The sequence below is a fragment of the Sinocyclocheilus rhinocerous genome, unplaced genomic scaffold (genome assembly GCF_001515625.1).
Source record: "Sinocyclocheilus rhinocerous isolate Xijiao unplaced genomic scaffold, SAMN03320098_v1.1 scaffold1724, whole genome shotgun sequence".
Classification (NCBI taxonomy): domain Eukaryota; kingdom Metazoa; phylum Chordata; class Actinopteri; order Cypriniformes; family Cyprinidae; genus Sinocyclocheilus; species Sinocyclocheilus rhinocerous.
In genome coordinates, this window is record NW_015626034.1 from 209451 (window position 1) to 231554 (window position 22104).

General features: G+C 36.5%; 1 protein-coding gene across 2 annotated transcripts in view; it reads left to right on the plus strand.

Moving 5' to 3' along the window:
• Positions 1 to 2687: 2687 nt before the first annotated feature.
• The window catches only part of LOC107708521 (CDK5 and ABL1 enzyme substrate 1-like), a 26165-nt gene continuing 6748 nt past the window's right edge, over positions 2688 to 22104 (plus strand). Inside the window, exons 1-7 of one of the 2 annotated variants that reach the window (XM_016512787.1) lie at positions 2688 to 4336; positions 14904 to 14975; positions 15632 to 15724; positions 16837 to 16914; positions 20713 to 20818; positions 21032 to 21185; positions 21473 to 21576. In XM_016512787.1, the coding sequence (XP_016368273.1) occupies positions 3795 to 4336; positions 14904 to 14975; positions 15632 to 15724; positions 16837 to 16914; positions 20713 to 20818; positions 21032 to 21185; positions 21473 to 21576 (1149 nt within the window). In that variant the 5' untranslated portion in view covers positions 2688 to 3794. The remainder of the gene's footprint in view (positions 4337 to 14903; positions 14976 to 15631; positions 15725 to 16836; positions 16915 to 20712; positions 20819 to 21031; positions 21186 to 21472; positions 21577 to 22104) is intronic. The other variant, XM_016512791.1, reaches the window with a different exon arrangement.

Below are 22104 nucleotides of genomic sequence, written 5' to 3' on the forward strand. Positions count from 1 at the left end.
ATTGATATATATATATATATATATATATATATATTATTCAGAGTCTCAAACTGAGCAAAAATGTACAATTTGGTGCAGTTGCTGATATTTATATGGCCAAAGTATATAAATATCAGAGGTCAGTGATTATAAGTAAGATGATATTTAAATGCTTAGTTTTATGATCGAAGCTCTTTAGTTTTTATTGTGGGGGCAAAACATAATGCAATGAAATACAGTGATGACTGAGAGATATTTGAGTACAAATATCAAAATCCTCAAGTATCATATTTGATACTGACTTTTTAAACATGAATTTTCTTAAAAATTATAAATGGTTAATTGAGTAAATGGTAAAAAAAAAAAAAAAATCAAATGAAAGTACTAACAATATAAAAAAGTATTCTTACATTTACTTATTAAAAAATCTGTAAAGATTTCACAGCAAAAAGGCATGCGTACCACAACCTGAAGAGGGATGTTTTAAAAAATTATATTAAAAGGATTTTTACTTGCTAATAAAGTATGAAGCACCAATTAGAAAGCATGTAATATATTGTGTACAAGATATTTCTCCAGCAATTTTTTTTTCTAAGAGGACTTAGAAATTGTGTATGATACAGTGATACAATTTTCATTAGTCACATCAATAACCCATTTATTATTGAAAAGCCTGGGGAAAAGTATTGCATACACAAATTTTAATATTATCAATATTTTTCCAATATTTAGTATCCACTCAACCCATCTCTGCCCAGAATGTGTCTTCAGCTAAAGTGGACTACTATAAATCTCTCCAGTTTGAGGGCCAGGCCTGACCTGTACTGTTGGCCCCCATGAGTCTTTGTTTGGCAGACGCCTCTGCTTCTCCTTTCATCCTCCCTTGAGATAAATCCCTTGATGGACCTTCTCGACTCTGGTTGAAAGTGCAGCGCAGCCGCCATACATCACAGTGGAGCTGGTCTGTTTGATGTGGGGCTGCTGTGGCCCACGGGTGGGCTGGAGATGGACTTCCTCACAGTTCCCCCTAGAAACACGCTCATCAATCCTACGATCTGACCGCAGATCTCCCTCTGCCCGGCCACCTCTGCCCTCTTGACCACAGAGAAGCAACAACAAGAACGCTCAGCGTCAGACTGGGTGACGTTAGGGCAGAAGCAGCTATCCATCACTCCGATTAGGCTCCTGAAAGTATATAAAACACCACTTAAATTGGTATCTTATTAAAAACAACTTACATACATTTCTAACAAAACTGACTGATATCATGTGACTCCTAAATTTCTTAGTCACAAATGTATTTAAAAATAAACTTTATAGTCACATCACATGAATCACGTTTTGCTCCCTGAACCCAACTGATAAGAACAGACTGATAGTTCTGATAAATCACTTTCACTTTCAGTTCCACAAGATCCCAGTTATTCCAGCTTCATATTCCCAACCATCTGCTGTCAGAAAACCATCAGCGATATTTTTGTTCTTTTCCTCAAATCAACGTGAAGTGTGCATCATGACTCACAATAAGGTGCCAAAATCACTTGAGGGGGAGGAAACCCCACACAAACACAGGAAGTGCTGCATTTCACACACAGGGACAGAGAGTCTGAGGTCTGTGCTCTGCTCCACTGATTTTGGGATAAGATTAACCTGGCCGAGAGTTACATTATTGTTGCTCATGACAGCTCAGCCTCAAAAAAACACTGTGAAAAGTTGTGTTATTTTGGTGCGTTATGAGACTGAGGAAGTAATAAAACAGCACCGAACGCGCAACCAATTGAGGATCTGTCAAATTAGGAGTGGAAAGTGAAAGTCTTGTTTTATTGATGTTTAATGCTGATATTTGGCTTTGTCCGTCCAACACAATAGTCTTTCCAACTTTTTTGTCCCTGAAAACTATGGCTGATATGCAGATTCTGGAAAAAACATCACTAAACAGCCTCTGTGGAGAAGGAGTTGCTTACGTATTTCTTTGCTTGAGTATCTGTCATTACCATAACATGGTTAACTCAGCATGTTAGAATAATGTCATTGACCTGAGTGCTTCTGACCGAGGAAGGTTATCAGTGGGGAAGAAATCTGACCAGATGACAGAGCAAAGGGACCACCAACTGTTACTGGAGTATGGATGTTGTAGTCCACATTTACAGCAATTAACTTCATTTAGTTGACCAAATCAGTGGAAAATTATGACATTATTTTTTAAAGTACAAATATTCCATGTAGTCGCCCAGTTTATACGAGCTCATAAAACTGTTTGAGATGGGAGTAACTATCCTCACATGTAACTAGTTGTGTACATGATATAAAAACCGCAATATTCCCAAGTTGCACCACAGTCTGTTCACTTAATTTCCTTCATAAACGCCTCTTTATGAAAGAATTCCTGAGTATCTGTTACAAACGGCAAATGAACTTGAATCTCAAATATTTAATCACTGGTTTATAGCACCTCCCTCATTCATTTCATCAATGGATTCTATCTCACTCGCACCATTATTTGGGTAAAAAAAAAAATATAGTAGGCTATATACTGTATAATTTGAACGTTTAGGCTAAACTCTGGCGCCATCTAGTGAACACCTTGAAGAAATCATTCTTTAATCGCCACATAACTTCTAGGCATATTGCATATAACTTGATTAACCACTAGATGGCGTTGTGATGTTGAAAATAACTGCTATTAAACGGACTGTTTAAAAAAAAAACAGCCAGTCTTTTAGGGCAACTAGGAAGTTACAGTCAGTAAACGTTTGTTCTTGTAATAAATTGTGCCATCATGTGGAGTTTCGTCATTTCAGCTTAGCTGGGTAGAAGAGGAATCCATAACACTCACACAGTCTTTTTATATTCATGTGTGTGACGTTCAGTTATTAAATCATCATAGGCCACCCAGATGGACAATCCAATTTTAAATGTTTTGGAACATGGTTGCCAAACCAAGGTGGTCTGCAAGCTTCCCATTTAAGTATACTATGCTTGTAGTGTACTTCATGACTATATTTCCTAACACAGTTAAGTGCACTTTTGTAATTACAAATACATGACAATGACATACACATTTCAATAGAAATGGCAGAAAAGTACCTATATTTTCGTTTACCATGAATGCGTGTCAGTACATTAAAGCTACTTTTACCCTTGCAAGGGTACGCAGTTATGTAAAATTACCCAAGTAAATTTCAATACTAAATGTTTAAAAGTCTTAAGAAGGTCTATTTCCAGTTGCTTGAGGTGAACTGAAATGTTATCTGAACGCACAATAACGATATCTAAAAGGGCATCAAGGTCTCGTGCTACCTCGGACTGTTCGTACCTAAAATGTTTACTTTTATATAATTTTGAATGTCCTGTCCAAGTAGCCCAGAAGGGCGGAACAAAAATGAAGGCAAGGAGAAAAACACGCAGGCTGTGTTTCAAAACGTACTGAGCCGCCTAAAGTAGACAGCATTTTTAGCACCGAGGGCGTGCTCAGAATCCGTTCAGCTAAATTAACAAAACCGCTCTCGAACATGCTGTCTAGAATTTTGAAGTCAATTCAAAAAGCGCTACGAATGCTGTCTAGTTAGGCGACTCGCTATGTTTTGGATCACCGTCTTGTTCTCATGAATCCCCATTGGTCAGACTAAAGCTCCTCTGCTGCCACAATACTGCACACACGTGACCCAGCTTTTCTGTACACACACACACACACACACAGTAAAACACAGCAGGCACTTAAAAGCCAACGCCATGGCGCTTTGACCACCAATTTCACCCTATATCCAAACAATCACTATGAACCCTCTCCGTTGACAAACACTATCCCACGGCTAATGGCGAGCGCGCTGCAGATGAAGCCCTCCAGTCTGGAGCACACACGGAAGCGCGTAATAGATCCACGACGGAGACAAGCTGCGCTCTCATTCCTCAGCAACATCTCTCTGGACGGACGACCCGTGCAGGATGACGGGGAGAATCAGACCGAGGACGAGGACAGCTCCAGGACTAGACAGAGCCTGGTTTCTGCAGTGGGCCAGCAGGCATTGGCCGCAGCAGCGAACCAGGCTCTCAGCAGTGCCCGAGCTGCTGGTTTCATGGCTGGTATCACGGGTCCCAGCGCGGCCGCCACCGCGGCTGCTGCTGCTCCTCTTCCAGCGTACGGAGCGGATGCGGAGGGGGATGTGTGCGGCTCTCAGGTGCTCCAGTCCGTGTTCAGCTCCCCCTTTTCAGCAGTTCCGCCGGCTACGAGAGGGAGACTTCAGACGTACACTCAGGGAATCCTGCCTGTGTCCTACTCCAGGCAGTCCAGCCAGAACTACTGCTGTCTGGAGGGAGGGCAGATAGCCAACTCTGCCCTGGAACTGCAGAGATCCAGGTAACCTTATGCACTGGGATGAGGACAGGTCATTAATTACAACAGTAATGCAGTAAGGTGCTCCACGAATTATTAACATGCAAGTTCATTTGTGTTAATCACTATTTACATATATGCAAATATGCACCAACAAACATAATCCTTTAAATTTAGCTCACTTGTAGTATTACATTGATATTGACGCGTATAAAAAATCTAACAAAAAGGGAAACCAAGTGCCACATGAAAACAAATGATTCTAGAAATAAATTAACCTTTCGGAGTCATTTCTGTAAGCACTTTTAAGCGACTAACGTCAAGGGGATTTTTAGAAGATTTATGAAATCACTTCTTAAGTTTTCTTACATGTTACCTCAGGTGTAGTTCCTCACATAAACTATGAATATGTTCCACGTTTACTACCACAAAGTGTCTGTCCAAATACATTTTATTCAGTATATCAGTTGTATTAACAAACTTAATTTACATTTCACTCGTGTGAGAGGTAAACTAGTGCTATCTTTCTCTAAAATAAATGCAATTTGGGTTGATATTTAGACTATTTAATAGAATTGCATTCATGTATTTTGTGGTGTAAGTGTCCAAATAGTTTTGGGGGGCACCTGTCTGTGTTAAACATAGTTCTTTAATAATGTAAAATTATAATGCAAAATTGTAATTGCAAAGTACTAACATTTGCAATTATGTTGTAATATGAACACTCCGATATAAAGACACTTTTTTTTAAATCAGTGACATGGTAATTTTCAAACTAAATTCAGGCATAAATACTGAACATCACAATGTTTGTGTACAGTAATGGGTCCCATTAGGTGTCTTTAATTGTTTGATACAGTGTACTTTTTTTGTTGTATTGCAAAAGTGTTTCACAATATTGCTATTGAGGTGGGATACAGGTTATTTTTAGAGAAATACACATTATAGAAGCTGTGAAGTGAGAGATTACCTAGACTTTATTGAAATGGGAGATTAGCTGCCATTGAACTAATGGCCCCATTAGACACATTAAACACAATCCCTGAAAAAACAAATCAATAAACTCCATTCAGACTTTTCTACAGTACATCATTCATTCATTAATATCCTAAGTGACCTGTATTCTGAGGATACTGCCGATGACACAGTTTGCATGAGTGAATTTCTCAGTTCACCTGTGCTTACCAAAACATTTGAACAAGAATTTAAAAGATATTTTTACATTTAATATCAGACAATTTTTTTGTGTGTAATGTTTTTATTAATCACTTTACTCTTTGACAGCATTTTAAAAACATATTTCCTCATTGTCAGAACTGTTTAAATGTAAAAACCTATTAATATGGCCCTTAAAACTCTTCAAAGCATATTCATCTTTAAAATGTGCCCTATGAAGAATAACACACCGCAGCCAGTATCTCTAAAGTACCAGGATCATATATTTAGCATGTTCATAGTGACAACTGTGTCTAATCGGAGATGAGCAGGTGGCAACACTGAAGTATCTGCCAGGCACATTAGTTTCAGTTCCAACCAACATAACCACAACATTTCAATCTCAGCCAAACAGCCACAGCACTGGTGTCTGTTGCTCTAACTGTTGCTTTAGAGGCATGCAAAGCACAACCAAATCTACAGTCATTAACGTTCAGGTTACAGTATCTTTTACTTTCTCTTTCTAGCATACACACACACACACACACACACCTTCTGCACCTGCTTTGAGTGCTTTGTGAACATATGAACATGCTGTAATTTGAGACACTAGAGGCCATGCATGCAAGTTGGATGTCCTTTGTTCAGTTGCTTTGTTTTGGAGCCAGAGAGACAGCAGGGAATGTTTTCGTGAATATAGATAGTACGCAATGCACTGTTTTCTTTGGTGTTTGTAAGGAAAGAGGGACCCAAAATGGACTTGCAATATATTACAGAAAAATTATGTTATGCACAACTGTTTTCTCATGACAATAACTGTTTTAATGCTTCACTGTGGTACTGACAGGCACCGGACTGACCTGAAACCTAATTCTTGCTTCATTTCACTGTAATTATGTCTCCTGTTGGTTTAGTTGTGCACTGTACTCAGAGATGGGTCAAAAAATGTCCCAACATCTAAATGAAGTGGTTTGACTCCAGACAAATGTAATATATCTGAATTATTCTTACTATATATATTGGGATACTTTAAAATAAATAAATAAACAAATAAATAAATAAAGTTTAAGGGTCAGGTCACTTTTATTTTGAACTATCACTTACAGAGAATGCCAGAACACTTTATTTGTAATGCCTATTCTGAAAATACATTTTTCATTTTACTTCAAGATGATTTGCAATGTCTTAGTAAACTTTATTTGTTGTGAGGACAGCTGTATTGCCACTCTAATATGCCGATTTTGATCAATTGCACACGTGTGTACTTTTTCTTAAAGGGTAAGTTCACCAAAAAATAAATTCTGTCATTAATTACTCACCCTCATGTCGTTCCAAACCCGTAAGACCTTCGTTCATCTTCGGAACACAAATTAAGATATTTTTGATAAAATCTGAGAGCTCTCTGACCCTCCGTAGACAGCAATGCAACTGCAATGTTCCCAGGTCCAGAAACGTAGCAAGGACATCGGTAAAATAGTCCATGTGACATCAGTGGTTAAACCGTAATTTTACGAAGCTACGAGAATACTTTTTGTGTTACTTTTCGAGTTACCGTCTTCCACCATTTTGGAGAGTACCCCAGAATGTATTCAACGTAATCAGCGTTGTTTACATTCAGTAGAAAGCGCACACATGCTGAGCGTAAACAACGCTGATTACGTTGATTACTGTACGTTCTGGGGTACTCTCCAAAATGGCGGAAGACGGTAACTCGGGGAGAAGAATTGTGGAGTGGTAAAAATAATGATGGGTTTTAAACAGGTCTACCAAAATACCCCTAGTTTACAATTGGTTGAACTAAATGGGTATTCCCACCCCAAAACTCACTTAATTATTTGAGTGTGTCCACAGGAGTCAACAAATAGCTAACATCCACTGCAAAAAAAAAAAAGTTAATTGGTTAATGGTAAGTTCAGTAAAAGTTACAGTAAATCACTGTTAAATTTATAGTTCCTTTTGACACTTCACTTTTGATGGTTTTTTCTTAGTTTTTTTCTTATCAGTTATGTACATTAGGGCTTTATGTTACAACCTAAGTTGTTAAATCTATTTTTATTTTATTAATTTAGTGTCATATGTGGTACCATGATGGTGGTTTTGTATTTGTGTGCATGACACTGTGCATCTTCTATGTATTATTTACCTGAGCTTTTGGAAAAGCTACAGCACTTGGGATTACCTTTGATTGTACATGTGGCCTTTTCGTTATCACTTGTGTTTTTGGTGATATAAAGATATGCTATTTTATTACTTCAGCAGCTTGGTATATTAACATTATGGCAGTAAATTAAATATAGTATATATTTTCATTTTGTTTTTAAACTGTAAATTAATTCTGTAAAAGCTAAAATGTTGCTACCTTATTTTTAAGGTGAATTTCTAGCAGCTATAGCTGCTGTTTTTTTACAGTAAATTTCACTGATTTTTTATAGTCATCTCTGCATATTAAGTTCAGATAGGAGAACGTATTTTAACATTACATACTTGAGCTTTAAACAGTGTAGGACTTGTTCTAAATGGGCAGCTGCTAGAAACAAACACAGGTTCCAGGCAGGATGCCCAGACTCTGCCCTGATCCCCCCCCCCTCCTCCACTCCCTGCCTCTGACCTCCACTTCCTCTCCTAGACCCCCTCCTGCATGGGCTGCCACTTTCCACCAGGAAGACCAAAACCTTTAGAAGCACTGCCAAGAGCAGCCTGTGAAGCGAGAGTGTGCAATGTAGTTCTGTCTCATGTGCTGGCACATGCCTTCAAGAACAAAATGTACACACACACACCCTATATGATCCTGTTCTTCAGGGCCTTCTGTTAAGCTACAGTCTGCCTTGATTGGGCGGCCCAGACAAAAGCATTATTGCAACTCAGTCAGGTCTAACTGTGTGAAGAGTGTGGTGTTATGTAATTCCTGAGCTCTAATGGGTGGCTATACATCTGTGCAAATAGCCTGTGTCTTTCTGGTGCCGACTTTAATCTTGCCTAACAAAAATTGCAAAGTCCTCCAAGACAACTAAGTAGAGGGCTCTAAAATTTTCAAGGGTCTAGCTATATTACACTATAATACCGTATTCCATTTTACTGTGGGGGAAAAAAGTAACTATATGCAACACGTTCTCACTCCCAACTCGTCACATATTGACGCTTGGTCAGGACCACTTGGCGTCGCTTTTTGAAGCTCAAGGTACCTTTTTGTTGAAATTTTTAGACGTGCAGGGTCCTCTGTTGTTTTCAGTTGTTTGTCTTAATTTAATGGTTTTCATGCATTTGTAAAAAAAACTGAAATAATTTTATATAAATTTATACTTTCATTGGAGCACCTAACCCCACCCCTATCCTAAACCTACCCACTTCTGAACAATATAAAACATGTAACAGGCAAATATGAGTGCAGTCACAGGTAACGTTATGTATTGCAAAAACTGACCATAAACAAGCAGTATAAACCAGTCGTGTTGCATTCCAAGTCTTCTGAAGCCATTCGATGTCTTTATGCGAAGAAGAAAGTAAAACATAAGGTTTTAATCACTGAAAATGATCCCGCTCCGTTAACGCGCTCACATCTCATTCAAAAAGATACTCCGGTAGCATGTCGCAGTCGGTCACGAGACATACAAGAGCCAATAGCATTTCACAACCAAGGCAGACGTAAGGCTTCTTCTGGCGGCATTTTTTTAATTTGTGCCCAGACTGCATACAGGATCTGAGCTTTACGGTGGACGGAGACGGCAATCGCATCTATTCCTCTCACAAATCAATTGTTTTGCCTCGGAAGACTTGGAATATTAATACTTTTTGAAAAATTTTTGATGGTAGTTGTATCTGCCTGTTATATATTGTGTTTTATTGACAAATGGTATAGGATTAGGGGCAGGGGTTGGGTTACGTGCTCATAAATGTGTAAATAGTATAAAACTCTTGTGACTGTTTACATTGAAAAATCACACCCCAACATATATGCAATAATGGCGATATTATTACCCAATATATAATTTAATCATGACAATAAAATTCCCAGTACCTTTCACGTTGGCATACTGATGCCAGTGGTTTCTTATTTAAAGCAATGGAGGTCCCTGCACGTCGAAAAATTATGCTAAAGGGGTATCCTGTGCGTCAAAAAGTGACGCCGAGGGGTCCTGACCAAGCGTCAATATGTGACGAGTTGGTAGTGAGAATGTGTTGCTATATCACACTCTGTTATACAGTTTCCATTATGGGGATTAGTGTTCTGTAGCCTTTGGTTGGAAACATGGACTTAATTTACTTTTAATTATTTTTATCCTAGCTAGTGTAACAGTGTTACAGAACACAATTTGTTACAAGGCTTGGAGAAAATTGTTTTAGTGATTGATCAACAGGCATCATTTTAGATAAAAAAAATTAATTTTGCACATTTCTAATGACAGCAAATTGGCACAAAATAATATAATAAAAGTGCACGGCACAATTATTTAACCATTTAAAAGATTACTTTAAACTAGGGCATAGCTAATCACTGTGTTCACATCATTTCCTGCTCCTTTCCATTATGAAGTAAATTGTAGAACTACTACTATAAAAGTTACTGTTAAAATACAGCAACTAATAGCCCAGAATACACTGTAAATTCATTTTAGAGTACATGAACGAGAAAGAGAGAAAAAATAAAAACGTGAACATTATTTATATGATGTACTTTGTCCTAAATATCATCGTTTTTCTTTTTCCAAATATTTTGGTACACTCTAAAAAATGCTGGGTTAAATGCAACCCAATTGCTGGGTTTGTCCCTATTTTACCCAGCACTGGGTTGTATTTAACCCAGCATTTTTTAGAGTGTATATTTTAAGCTTTGCACCTAATGTATTCGTAACAATACATTGACATTTCCTCCAGACTCATTATTGGATATGTTCCATAACCATTAAAACGAGTCATGTTTTGGATGGACCATGTCCTTTTCTTTTGTGTTATGCGGTTAGCTGGCATTGCTGAGAGATTATGCTGGCATTTTTTTCCAGTGAAATAAATGAAGTCAGGAAAAGGATTTAAACCAGAACTTAAAACCAGTATCGGATGTGGTAGGAATTGCAACCAGGCAAATTCAGGCCAAGACATGATTTAAAAAAAAAAAACATGGGCTGCTGTGGCTTGTTGCTCTGTTTTTAACCTGAGAGTTTTCAGGAACACAGGACTTTTACAGGATTATATCCCACCGGTTACTTAAAACAATGAGCGGTGGTATTTTAAGGATTGAGGTAAAGGGAATGCTGTTGTGTAATGGCAAGCAGATGTGGCAGGAATAAAGGATGGCATATGTGGATTCATCAGTATGGTGAAAAATGGCATAAAGTGAGATTTTACTGCTGTTACGAGTCAAGTTCACAAACGAGTAACCTCATGTTTAGAAAGCTACTCTTTGCATGGTAAAGGCCCAATACAATAACTTCTGTGCTTTGACTATCAGTGGATGACACTTGTAATTCCTGCTATAGATAAACTGTGAGAATAAGTCTTTGCTATAGCCTTGTAGATTGAAAAGCCTTTCATAAACATTAGACATGTTGTGAATTGACTGAGGTAATTTAGTTTGGTCTGGTCATGACCATTGTTTTCTGACCATTCCAATGGTGTAAAGCATAATCACCCAGAACACACAGCTCTGTTTTTCATTCAATCCTCCAAGATCAAAGATTCAGACAACTTTTGAAATTGAGATGAGCTTTTGATGTTTTGATTCCTTTCTGTAAAAGCAAAATTCAACATAGTAGTTTTGTGGTGTTTTTAATGAAAGAACACACTAAGGCCAGAAACACATAAGTATGCAAGTACTTAGGTAAGTAGCTTAACTTGTTGATATTTTACTAACTTGATAGTAGTTGAACTGAAAAGGAAAACTAGTTCCATGATCAAATGATGTACTGTGCACAATAACCCTATACCACAAGAGTGCTGTTGTGGAGTATATAAATTTTACTAGTATTTTACTAGTTTTCCATTTGAAGAAAATTACAATTAAAATGCACCTGATGTGCTGCCGCTATCTTTAATACATTTATCTGTCATTTCTTCAGGGAAGCTGCGACTTGAATGTATAAAGTATATGATATTCTTTTTTTTGCACCTGTAGTGCACCATGCCTCATTAAAAAAATTTTAGTGTGTGAACACTATTTGCACTACTACAAAATGGTGTTGAATAGTTCATAAGTGTATGAATCGGATCGGGATGCACCTACTGTAGACACTAATACAGCACCCTCTTTCAGCAATCCGAGAAAGCACCGTGTAGTTCCGTTTTGTTTAGAATTTGGCTCTGACACTTTTTGAAACACAACAGCACATGAAATCAAGCTTTTATAGCTTGAAGCATTGCATTCTAGTATTACCATCGAGTATGCTTTGGGCCAAGTTGTTTGTGAAGAATGACACAAAACCAACAGTGGTTCAATTACACTGAAGGGAAGTTTATTTTAGATCGTCATGTAGAATAAATTTAGGGTGTTGTTGTAGGCAGCCTGTGCTGGATTTGGTGCTCTCTGGTGTTATTTTATAAGGCAAGTGTGGGGGCTTGGGCTTATGAAGTGGCCTTGTTTAGTTGTTTCCTGGGATAGTCCATGAAAGACAAACGTCCTGTGGGAGTTGAAGCTCACTTTACAGACATATTGATTAGAGGTCGACCGATTCATCGGTTTTGCTGATTAATCAGGTGGGGTGCCAGAGCATGTCAGGGGAGGCCCACAGAGTGGTTGGTTATGCTGGGTACACACCACAAGATAATCGGGCCGATTTCTCCCCTTCCGACAATCCTAGGTAATGTCCCGATTATCTTGGTGGTTCTAAAGATTATCTTATCAGATTTTCCTGTGGTGTGAGGTGTGTTAAGAGTGACTGAATCTGCTCGGAAGAACGTCGGAGGCGCCCCGATCGCGAATCGTAAATATTCAACATGAACCCCGAAAACACCACATAGGAGCAAAACGGTTAAATCTAGGATTTTGTTTCCTCATGTTTGTGGTCTCTCACATTTTGAAGATTTTATAAGATTTTAAAAATCTTTTAGTGTGTACCCAGCATCAGTTAGTTAGTTAGTTAATTAATTAATTAATTAAGGCTGCCCCTTTACCCACACTGTTAGAGCAATTTCTTTTTTCGTGCCACTTATTCAATTTATCTACATAAACTATATGCCATTTTAAAGCCGAATTGTAATTTAATGTCATTTTGAGACATTTGATTTTGTCATGTTTCAGTCAGGAGACATTATGTTTCTACTAATCTGTTTGCGATCAGATCAATTGAAAGCTATAAACTCCTAGAAAGTTTTCAGTCCAAGGATCCAGTAAGCGAATGCACTCACGTCCAGATTTCAGTAAATTATTCATTTCAGTGTGAATTTGGCCTCAAAGCACATCCTCTCTCGTATTCTGAGATTGTTTCGGAGCAGTCCAAGCTGTATTTTTCTAAATCACCGAGCCACTGCATGAGCATATGATATGCAAACTACATCTCTTGGTTGGATAAAGAAAACCAGTGTCACGCTAATAGTAGTAGTAGTTTTGATGGATGACGATCGTAATCAAGGTAAAGACAGTTACAATGACATACAACAGTGGTCTTTAAATGCACTTGAGTCCATTATTATTGATGCATAAACAAACTGTGTATGCTCTCGGCACACTGATTGCTATAGCATTGCATTTTTGCATGAACACCTTTCTATATTCTCAAAATTCATGTCCTGCGAGTGTGTTATAATTGTTTTTTTTTAAAACATTCTAACATTCTATTTAAAGAATAAAAGAATCCTAAAAAATGTATCACTGTTTCCACAAAAATAAGCAGCAAAACTGTTTTCAACATTGAAATGTTTCTTGAGCTGCAAATAAGCATATATGATTTCTAAAGGATCATGTGACACTAGGAGTAATGGTGGCTGCTGAAAATTCAACGTTGCTATCACAGGAATAAATTACATTTTATGTACATACATATTCAAATAGAAAACAGATATTTTAAATTGTAAAAAATATTTCACAATATTACTGTTTTACTGTATTTTTGATTAAAAAGCCTGGTTTCTCCCAAGGTTATTTCTCCGTTTCTGTTACCGATGGAGTTTGGGTTCCTTGCCACTTTCGCCTTTTGGCTTGCTTAGTTGGGGACACTTAATATTTGGCAATAATATTAACTTGACTGCACAGACATTATTGGATTAAAACTGAATTTAGCTGGATGATGACTTGGCTGATTAAAGGTGAATTAAACTCATTCCATAATTGAGGAACTTTACACAGTTATTGAACCAGACTGAATCAACAATGAACTGATTTCAACTGAACAATGACTGTTTACTGTTGTCTTTTCAGAGCTGCTTTACAGCAGAATTGAATACTGTTTGCATCACTGAATCATTATTTTACTTTTAATCACTGTAAAACTGCTTTGAATCTGTATTGTAGAAAGCGCTATATAAATAAAGGTGACTTGACTTGAATGGAAAGAAGAATGAGCTTGAATGAACACTACATACAGTGTACTTTTGCAGTGGTCACACTCTTATCAGGTGTCTGTTATTGGTCTGATTTCAGAGCTTATTTGGCAGGAACACAAGCATTCTTCAGCCCACGTTTCCACAGATACAGGTCTTTGCAACAAGGCCATGCTTGACCTGCTTTTCAGTGCTGCTCTCTGCTTTTGAAAAACAAATATGAAGAACTTGAGCTCAGAGTGTGTGAGCTTTGAGGAAAAACTGCTTATGATAATGTCTTGAAATAGAAACAAGTGTTGCTTATAAGGCATTTTCTCAATCTCCCTGGTGTGTTGTACCTTATCAGCAGACTAATAGATGTTCGTTATTACCTTGTGAGAAGGAATGTGTTATATGAAAGTGTAACTGAAATCTCTGCTGGAGCCATGACTTATCCTCTTACAGGGGCTGGTTTCTGGAACATTCTTGTGTGTGATCTCATATTACATCAAGAAAATAACAAAGTCGAACACTTGTGCTGCAACAGGTTTGGTATTGATGGGAAACTTTAACCTGAATTTGAAGTAATGTTCTAAAGCCCACAGTGCTGTGCGCTCATTCAAGCTTTGTTTGGCAATGTGCTAAATCATAATAAGTTGGTTATATGTTTGACTTAGGTGGTGTGCGAAATTCTGCAGTTGCTATTTTTGTGCAGAAGCCTATTGTGTGGTAAAAACTCTAGTGAAATGATTAATTGTTGAGTAAGTTTGTTGGTCATGGCACATGTAAGATTGACATTCAGACTGACATTCAGGTTCGAGTCTTGCTTGCAACATTCCCTTTTACCATTCCAATAAAATAAGCTAAATTTACATACCTTTATTTTGTTTAAGGAATATATGAAAATTTGAACTTACTACTAGAAGTTTATGACTGTGATTTTATTAAATGGAGCACTACAAAATCTTACCCTATTGTTGTTAATTTGCAGGCGGAGACTAATATCCCAGCGTTCCTCACTGGAGACTCTGGAGGATATTGAGGAGAACGCGCCTCTACGCAGGTATTACCAGCAGGACCATAATTGTTTTGTGCTGAAACTTTTCAACGGCCATGTACTTGGTACATGTGTGATTCTGACAGATTGTGATAAATCAATTATTGCTTGGGTAACCCATCTGATTGTTCTTTCAGTTAACATTATGTAAACCTTTTTACTTTAAAAGTGATACATTAAAAGTAATTTTAGTGCTGTTCAGAATGATTTTGCGCATAGTTTATGTTTAACACAATTGTTTTATTTACTCTTTTAACAAGACTGGTCTCTTCAGACGTATTCTGATTTACTAACAGTGCTTGAAGTTAGTTACACTAGGATAAAGCTTGTAAATAAATAAATTAAGAGTAAAAAAACAATAGCAGTAAGTGTAAGAAAAACACATAAAGTCAGAAGTCAAGTAAAAAACTGATTTATATAGCACTTTTCACAATACACATTGTTTCAGAGCAGCTTTACAGAAAATCTTAATGTTAAGAATAGTATCTCAGTGCAGTCTTATATTTAGCATATTAGATGAGATTTGCACTATAGTGTGTGTGTGTATATATATATATATATATATATATATATATCCATAAGAAAATCAGTATTTATTTCTCTAATGAACAGTGTTGTATTTATTTCTCTAATGAACAGTGTTGATGCTGCTTTGTTTCTAGATGCCGAACTTTATCTGGTTCACCCCGACCAAAGAGTTTCAAGAAGGTCCATTTCATCAAAAACATAAGACAACATGATATGCGCAATGGAAGGTATGCTCACAGCTACCCAACAGCCCACACACAGACATCTCACAGAGAACAGCACCCACACATCAAGTGTTTCAGCAAAAGACTCCCCCTGAATTTATTAAAAGATTTTTCCTGGTTCTCAGTTTTTGTTTTTTTTTACTTTTGAAATTAATTTTGAAATTTGCAAAAAATTTTCCCTTTTTGATGAAATTTTCCCTGGATAATCATGCACATTGATTGCAACCATCAAATTTCTTCCAATTTTATAAGGTCATGCCATTTGTATATAATACATTAAAAAAACAAGACCACTTGAAGTTGTAGATCCTGGAAAAGGAAATTATGTTTGTCGTTACTCTTATGTAGATGTTCATCAATGTGTGTGTGTGTGTTTGTGTTTGTGGTATTTTTATCTCTAACTGACCCTCTGGTATTTTAAATTGATAGTTGAAGCAGACACTCTCTAAAACCCAAACATTTGGGGCATGTTATTAGTGTTTTTTTGTTTGTTTGTTTTTTTATAATTGATTATAGAGTGTTAGCCAGATGCTCTCTTTTATCTGAATGGGATTTTGAATTGGTGTGTTGGAAAACAAGAGGAGGTGACCAGCTTACTTTTTCCTTTGGGCTTTTGAGAAAATCCATAAAATAAACAGATTTGCAGCCTTCCAATGAAGTCACTAATTTTTATTTTGTAAAGTTAACTGCAGTGTTTGATGTGTCAGAGAGCTTTTTTTTTCTGGCTGTACTTTGATCCAACATATTTTTTATTTTGTGCTTTAGATCAGTTATTAGCAGTTGATGAACTTCTAAAGGAAATATAAGAACTTGAAAAGCCTTGGCAGAATATCCTTTGTAAACAATCCTTTGTTTGTTTGTAAACATGTTCAGTTCTCAGTGGTCTCAATCAGGTTTTAATTTACTTCAAAGATTGTTTTTTATAAGCAATTTGCCTTTCTTTTTGTTTTCTTCTGATCTTTGTTGCATATTCCCAGATACATTCCTACATAATTTATGACATACTATTTCATATCAGTTATTTACTGTGTATCCCTTCATCTTTGCCTGTGGTCCTGACCTCTATATTGACAGAGTTCACTTCAATTAGTTTATGTATCATTTTGTCTTTATAGGATAGTCCTTCTCAGTGGCAGAAGATCCTTCTATAGTGTTTTTTCTGTCCTGCCCTATCGAGATTGTAGCCAAACAGGGTATGTATTCTTCAGCATGTAAATCTTCTTTTCATTATCATCCTTTTTATCCCTTCACTTTCGAGTCCTACCATTTTTTCCCCCCTGGCCATTATCAATGGGTCCAAAAATAAACATTCTATATCCTTCTAAGTAATCTTTAAAAAAAAAAAAAAAAATTTTTTTTTAAACTATTATTTGGATTTTTTCATATAGTGTTCTAATTTATTCAGTTGTTTTTAGACTGTATGCACAGATCGTTTGTTATACGTTTTGTATCATGCATAGCTCTTCTGATTTTTGGTAGTACGTGTGTAATTTCAATTCAGAAAGACTGACCAACAAGCTTGAGCATGCTTTACATAGACCTCACCCTTGATTTACCACATTTTATTTTATTTTTTTCTAGAACAGGCTTTTTTAAATTACTGAATCTGCAGCTATTACAGCTATTTTCTTTGATATTTAACAAAATTTTATTTTCTAACTTCTAATGGGACGTTTTTCTTACCTACACCTTGGCATTGCCTGCTTTCCCATTGTTTAAAGCTGAAGCTTGTAATTTATTTCTGTAATACATTAAAATGGTTTCTCCTATTACTTTTTAATATGCAGAGACAACTGTAAGTAAGCCATATGTAGGTTTATTTATCTGAAAAGTGAGAGCTCTGTGATGGTGCTTCAAACACTTGTTTGAGTATCTTGAAAATCTACAGCTCAACCAATGGTGTAAATTTGAGGCGAAAACTTGTTAGAAAACAGTTATTTTTGACCTTCCATTTAGTGATGATAATAGAAATGACACACTTAAGCTTTAACACAGTTTTTACTTTTTAGAGTTGAGGCCTACTTAAATTTCTGTTTACGGAGTAAAAATTCTATTTAAACAGTTCAACTTGCTTTGAGCATAAGAGTGGAGACTCTTTGTTGGGTTGTTGGTTTGTTTTTAATGATAGCAACTTGGGGGAATCTCAATCATTGGATTTATTACTATCTGAGATTAGGTTCTGTGGGGGATGGTGTAGACTTTGAGTCCTTCTGAATCTTTATTAATAATGACTTAATACTGAACGGCTAGATGTTGCACTGTTTCTTTCCATGATTCTATTCACCACAAAAAAAGGTGTTAATATTAATGGTTTAACAGAAACAACATGTGAATAATTTGTGATACAGATTGTGAAACCGTATATTAACTGGACAAAGGGCAGCGTTAAATCCATTTAAATGTCCTTTTTATGGTTACACTTGCATTTATTAAAGCACTATTGGAAAGCTGATAAAAGCCTTGTAGAGATAAAAGCCTCTCTGTATTATAATGTATGGTTTATATGGATCAAAAGTCTCAGACCACAAGTGAAAATGCATTAGTTTGCAATTTGCATTATTTAATATGAATGTCTTCCTGACTAGGTGTATTATTGGCTTAATGATTTTTAAGTACATTCAAGAACGAACATGAATGTCAAAATGACTTTTTTGGTTAGTTCATCTTTTGTTTCAGTGACAGCAGAGCTGACATGAACTTCAACACTTAGTGATCCATGTTGTCCATCTTGATATGTTAATATTCCAATGGAAGAAAGGGAATTAGGGGCCGGTTGCATAAACTGTTTAGACTTAAAAAGTTAGTCATCTAATTGTTTTTCTTCAAGACTGGTCATAACTTTTTTAATTCAGTTATGAAAAGGTAGATTGGTCTTATTTTTAGCATGGTGGCTAAGTTTATGCAACTGGCCCCTGACTTTTTGTACAAAGGGTTAACCTGGTGAAAAACTGATTTGGATATTTTGATTAGAATGTTTGTGGTTGATAGTGGTTGATTAAATTTGACCTTGAAATGCTGAATGCTTCTTTGTTTTTAATGTGATCTCCAACATTTGGACCCCCTTGTATATAGTATTATATAACTGAGTCTGCTTAGTTATGCATTCAGTATGATGAATGGCTCATGGCAAAATTCAGCATGATTTATTCCATTGATGTTTTGACTTGACTGATTGGCAGTAAAGTGCACAGTATTGACAGAGCAATCTAAGTGGGGTTGTCCTGGATAGAGTGCCAAGTTTATGGACATGTTCTGCTAGCATCAGCGCCACCAGTGGCCGAAGAGTATTAGATGCTCCTGTATTCCTGATTGAGTGCTAACAGACTAAAACACACAAGGTTTATGTCAGCAAACTGAAGGAACGAGTCAGGTGAACTGATGATTAGCTATAAATAGTGGATCTAGGAGTTGCCATGAACTCCTCCTGAAAATCTGGTTTTGTTTTTTAAATATTTATTTGAAAACTCTCAAGGGCACCTGTTCCTATTAGTTCTTGCCTAATGCTTTTCCATTCACCAAGCTGTTTGAAGGGCTCCTGTGCATATTACCTATAACTGCTGTCTATCCTCATGGAATCTGAGATTATTGATGCATCACTAAACATCTCAAAAAGACTCTGTGCTAATGCTAAGTTCTGTCTGTTGTCTGTAATAAGAGTCTGCTTCTAAGTCTGCACATGAATAAGTTAGTTATGCTGTAGTATTTTTGGTCTTAGCAAATTTATTTGGTATACAAACAGCCAAATTAAAGTGGCCACTATACCTGGTTATTAGTCTTTTTTTTACTTCAGTGTTAATTTTTGTGTTTTGTTTCTCCACTCTAGTAATCCTTTATGCATTGACAAAATGTCAACATTATTTACAGATGATCTAGATAATATTGTTTGTATTTCTGGTTCATATCATCATAAGTCCTCAAGTACACTGCAAACAAATCATGATGTTAGCAGAATTAATTTAGATAAATGAGTTGCATCAATGAGAAAAACTTGTTAAATGACTAAAACACCTTTGCATTTACAATTAGTATATAACTGTGGCTTCTGGGTGCTACTAACAGTCTTGTAGTCCTTTTTTTTTTAGCTATGTGAAGGTAACTGAAGGCTAGAGAGTGTAAAGTAACCATTTTATTTTTTATTTTCTTTATTTCAGATGTTTAAAACTAATTGGAATATTGGAATTTTTATTTTTTTTTAGTACTTAAACATTATTTCAGCAAGCTGGCAAGGCAACATTTCTCATTTATGTTTTTTTTTTATCAAATATTTTATTTCAGTTAATGTTTATTTTGTTTCAAATAATGATTTTTTTTAATGGTTTTAGTCTTAGTTTAACTTTAGTTGACGAAAATAACCCTCGTAACATGAATGAAACCTGTCATAATGTTTCGAAATTTAATACAGCTGTGATGCAATCTTAAAAAAAAAAAAAAAAAAAAAAACGACTTGCATTCGTTTTTGCAGGAAATTAAAAAGAAATTCCCTAAATTCTTCTTGTCATGTGAGAGGCTGATTGATTTATTTTTATTATTCCTGGACCCTGAAAATAACCTATATGTGCTATATTAGCCATCCATCCATTCACCTTGATTCTTGGGGCATGAGATAGTAATATTGCAATTCATTTTTTACTTCATTTGTTTGATGTTGTTCCACACTATAATTTTATGATGCATTATTTATACATACATTTAATTCCGTAAATAATGTTTTAAACTAACATTTATTACATTAGAGTTTATTGTGTAAGTGTATAAAAAAGATATATTAATATTAAGCTATATTAATGTTTTTTTTTCTTCCTCTTAAAGCCAAACATTTAAAATGTTACACTTAATTTCAAATACTTCTTAAGCTGAATTTAAAATAAAATAGCCAAGCAGTGAGCACAGCAGGTTATGGTGGCAAATGGTTTAGCAGCAGGTTAAGTATGTTTGCCAGTACAGACTGCTGTCTATGGAGGGACTCTGAGATGTTCTCTTGCCTCAAGCAGGGATGTGAAGGCAGAAAGCGGACGCCAGCGACACCCCTCGGGTGGCATGAGTGCCAAGGAGATGGTGATCGGCCTGGAGGGTGTTGAATTGGGTGCAGATGGCAAGGTGAGTGTACACCTTGTTTCTTTAGTGTTATTAATTACAGATGTTTTACTTTTTTATTGCAAAATCTGTACAATCTGTTTTCACCTTCCTTTCTGTTTGTATATCAATTTTATGGCAACTTTTGTGGCTAGTCAAAATTTTCTCCAGTGTTATGAAAGAAAATCTTTAATCTTGATGAGCATTTGACTACAGTTTCTGTAAATGTCTACACAGACAGTGTCATACACACAGTTCCTGTATCCAACCAATGTACTGGGTCGTCGAAACACCATCGACTCCACGTCGTCTTTCTCTCAGTCTCGCAATGCCAGCCACCGGAGCCTCAGCCTGGCACGTGCCAACAGTAACCAGAGTAGCCTTGATACCGGTGCGTGTGCCAACAACTTGTCACTGCTCTTTCATTTAGCCTCAATCTCCCTAATACGTCCCCACAAGGGGCCGCTTGTTTGGTTTTAATGAGCATTTTGGTTTAATAATGTGTTACTTATTAAGCAGACTTGAGCAAGGTCATAAACTTCTTGATACAAAATGCTTACCATACAATTGCTATTCTGAATGTAGAACTATATATTTATTAAGTAGTATATTTGTTTTGAGTATTATGTGATCTCAGCACATGTAAAGTCTGTTTATTTGCCCTCTCTTTTCTCATAGGGAATGAACTGGGAGATTTCAGGGAGTACGACCCCAATCTTCTGGATGACCCGCAATGGCCATGTGGAAAGCACAAAAGAGTGCTTATCTTTCCTTCATACATGGTGAGGTATCACGTAACACAATGCAAGACTTGACCGATTCACAAGTGATTTGTATTAAAGGGGTCATATAATGCGATTTCAATTTTTCCTTTCTCTTTGGAGTGTTACAAGCTCTTGGTGCATAAGGAAGATCTGAAAACTAGCAAAGACTAAAGTCTCAAATCCAAAGAGATATTCTTTATAAAAGTTAAGAGTCAACCATGCCTACCTAAAACGGCTCGTTCTAACACACCCCCACATGTCTACGTCACAATGTGGGAAGATTTTCATAACGCCGCCCAAAGAAAGAAGGCGTAACTTTGATTCTCACTGTAGTATTGTTGCCGCCGCCGCCATGTTGTGGAGACGCTGTGTGTTTCGTTGTGAAAGCGAAACAACTTTGTTTGGCCTTCCAAAAGAGGACACAACTAGAAATCAGTGGTTAAGTTGTATTTACAACACTGTTCCAGAACAGTTCAACCCAAATATTCAGATGTGTGCTGCGCATTTTATGGAGGATGAGGACTGTTTCCTGAACCTGGGAGAGTA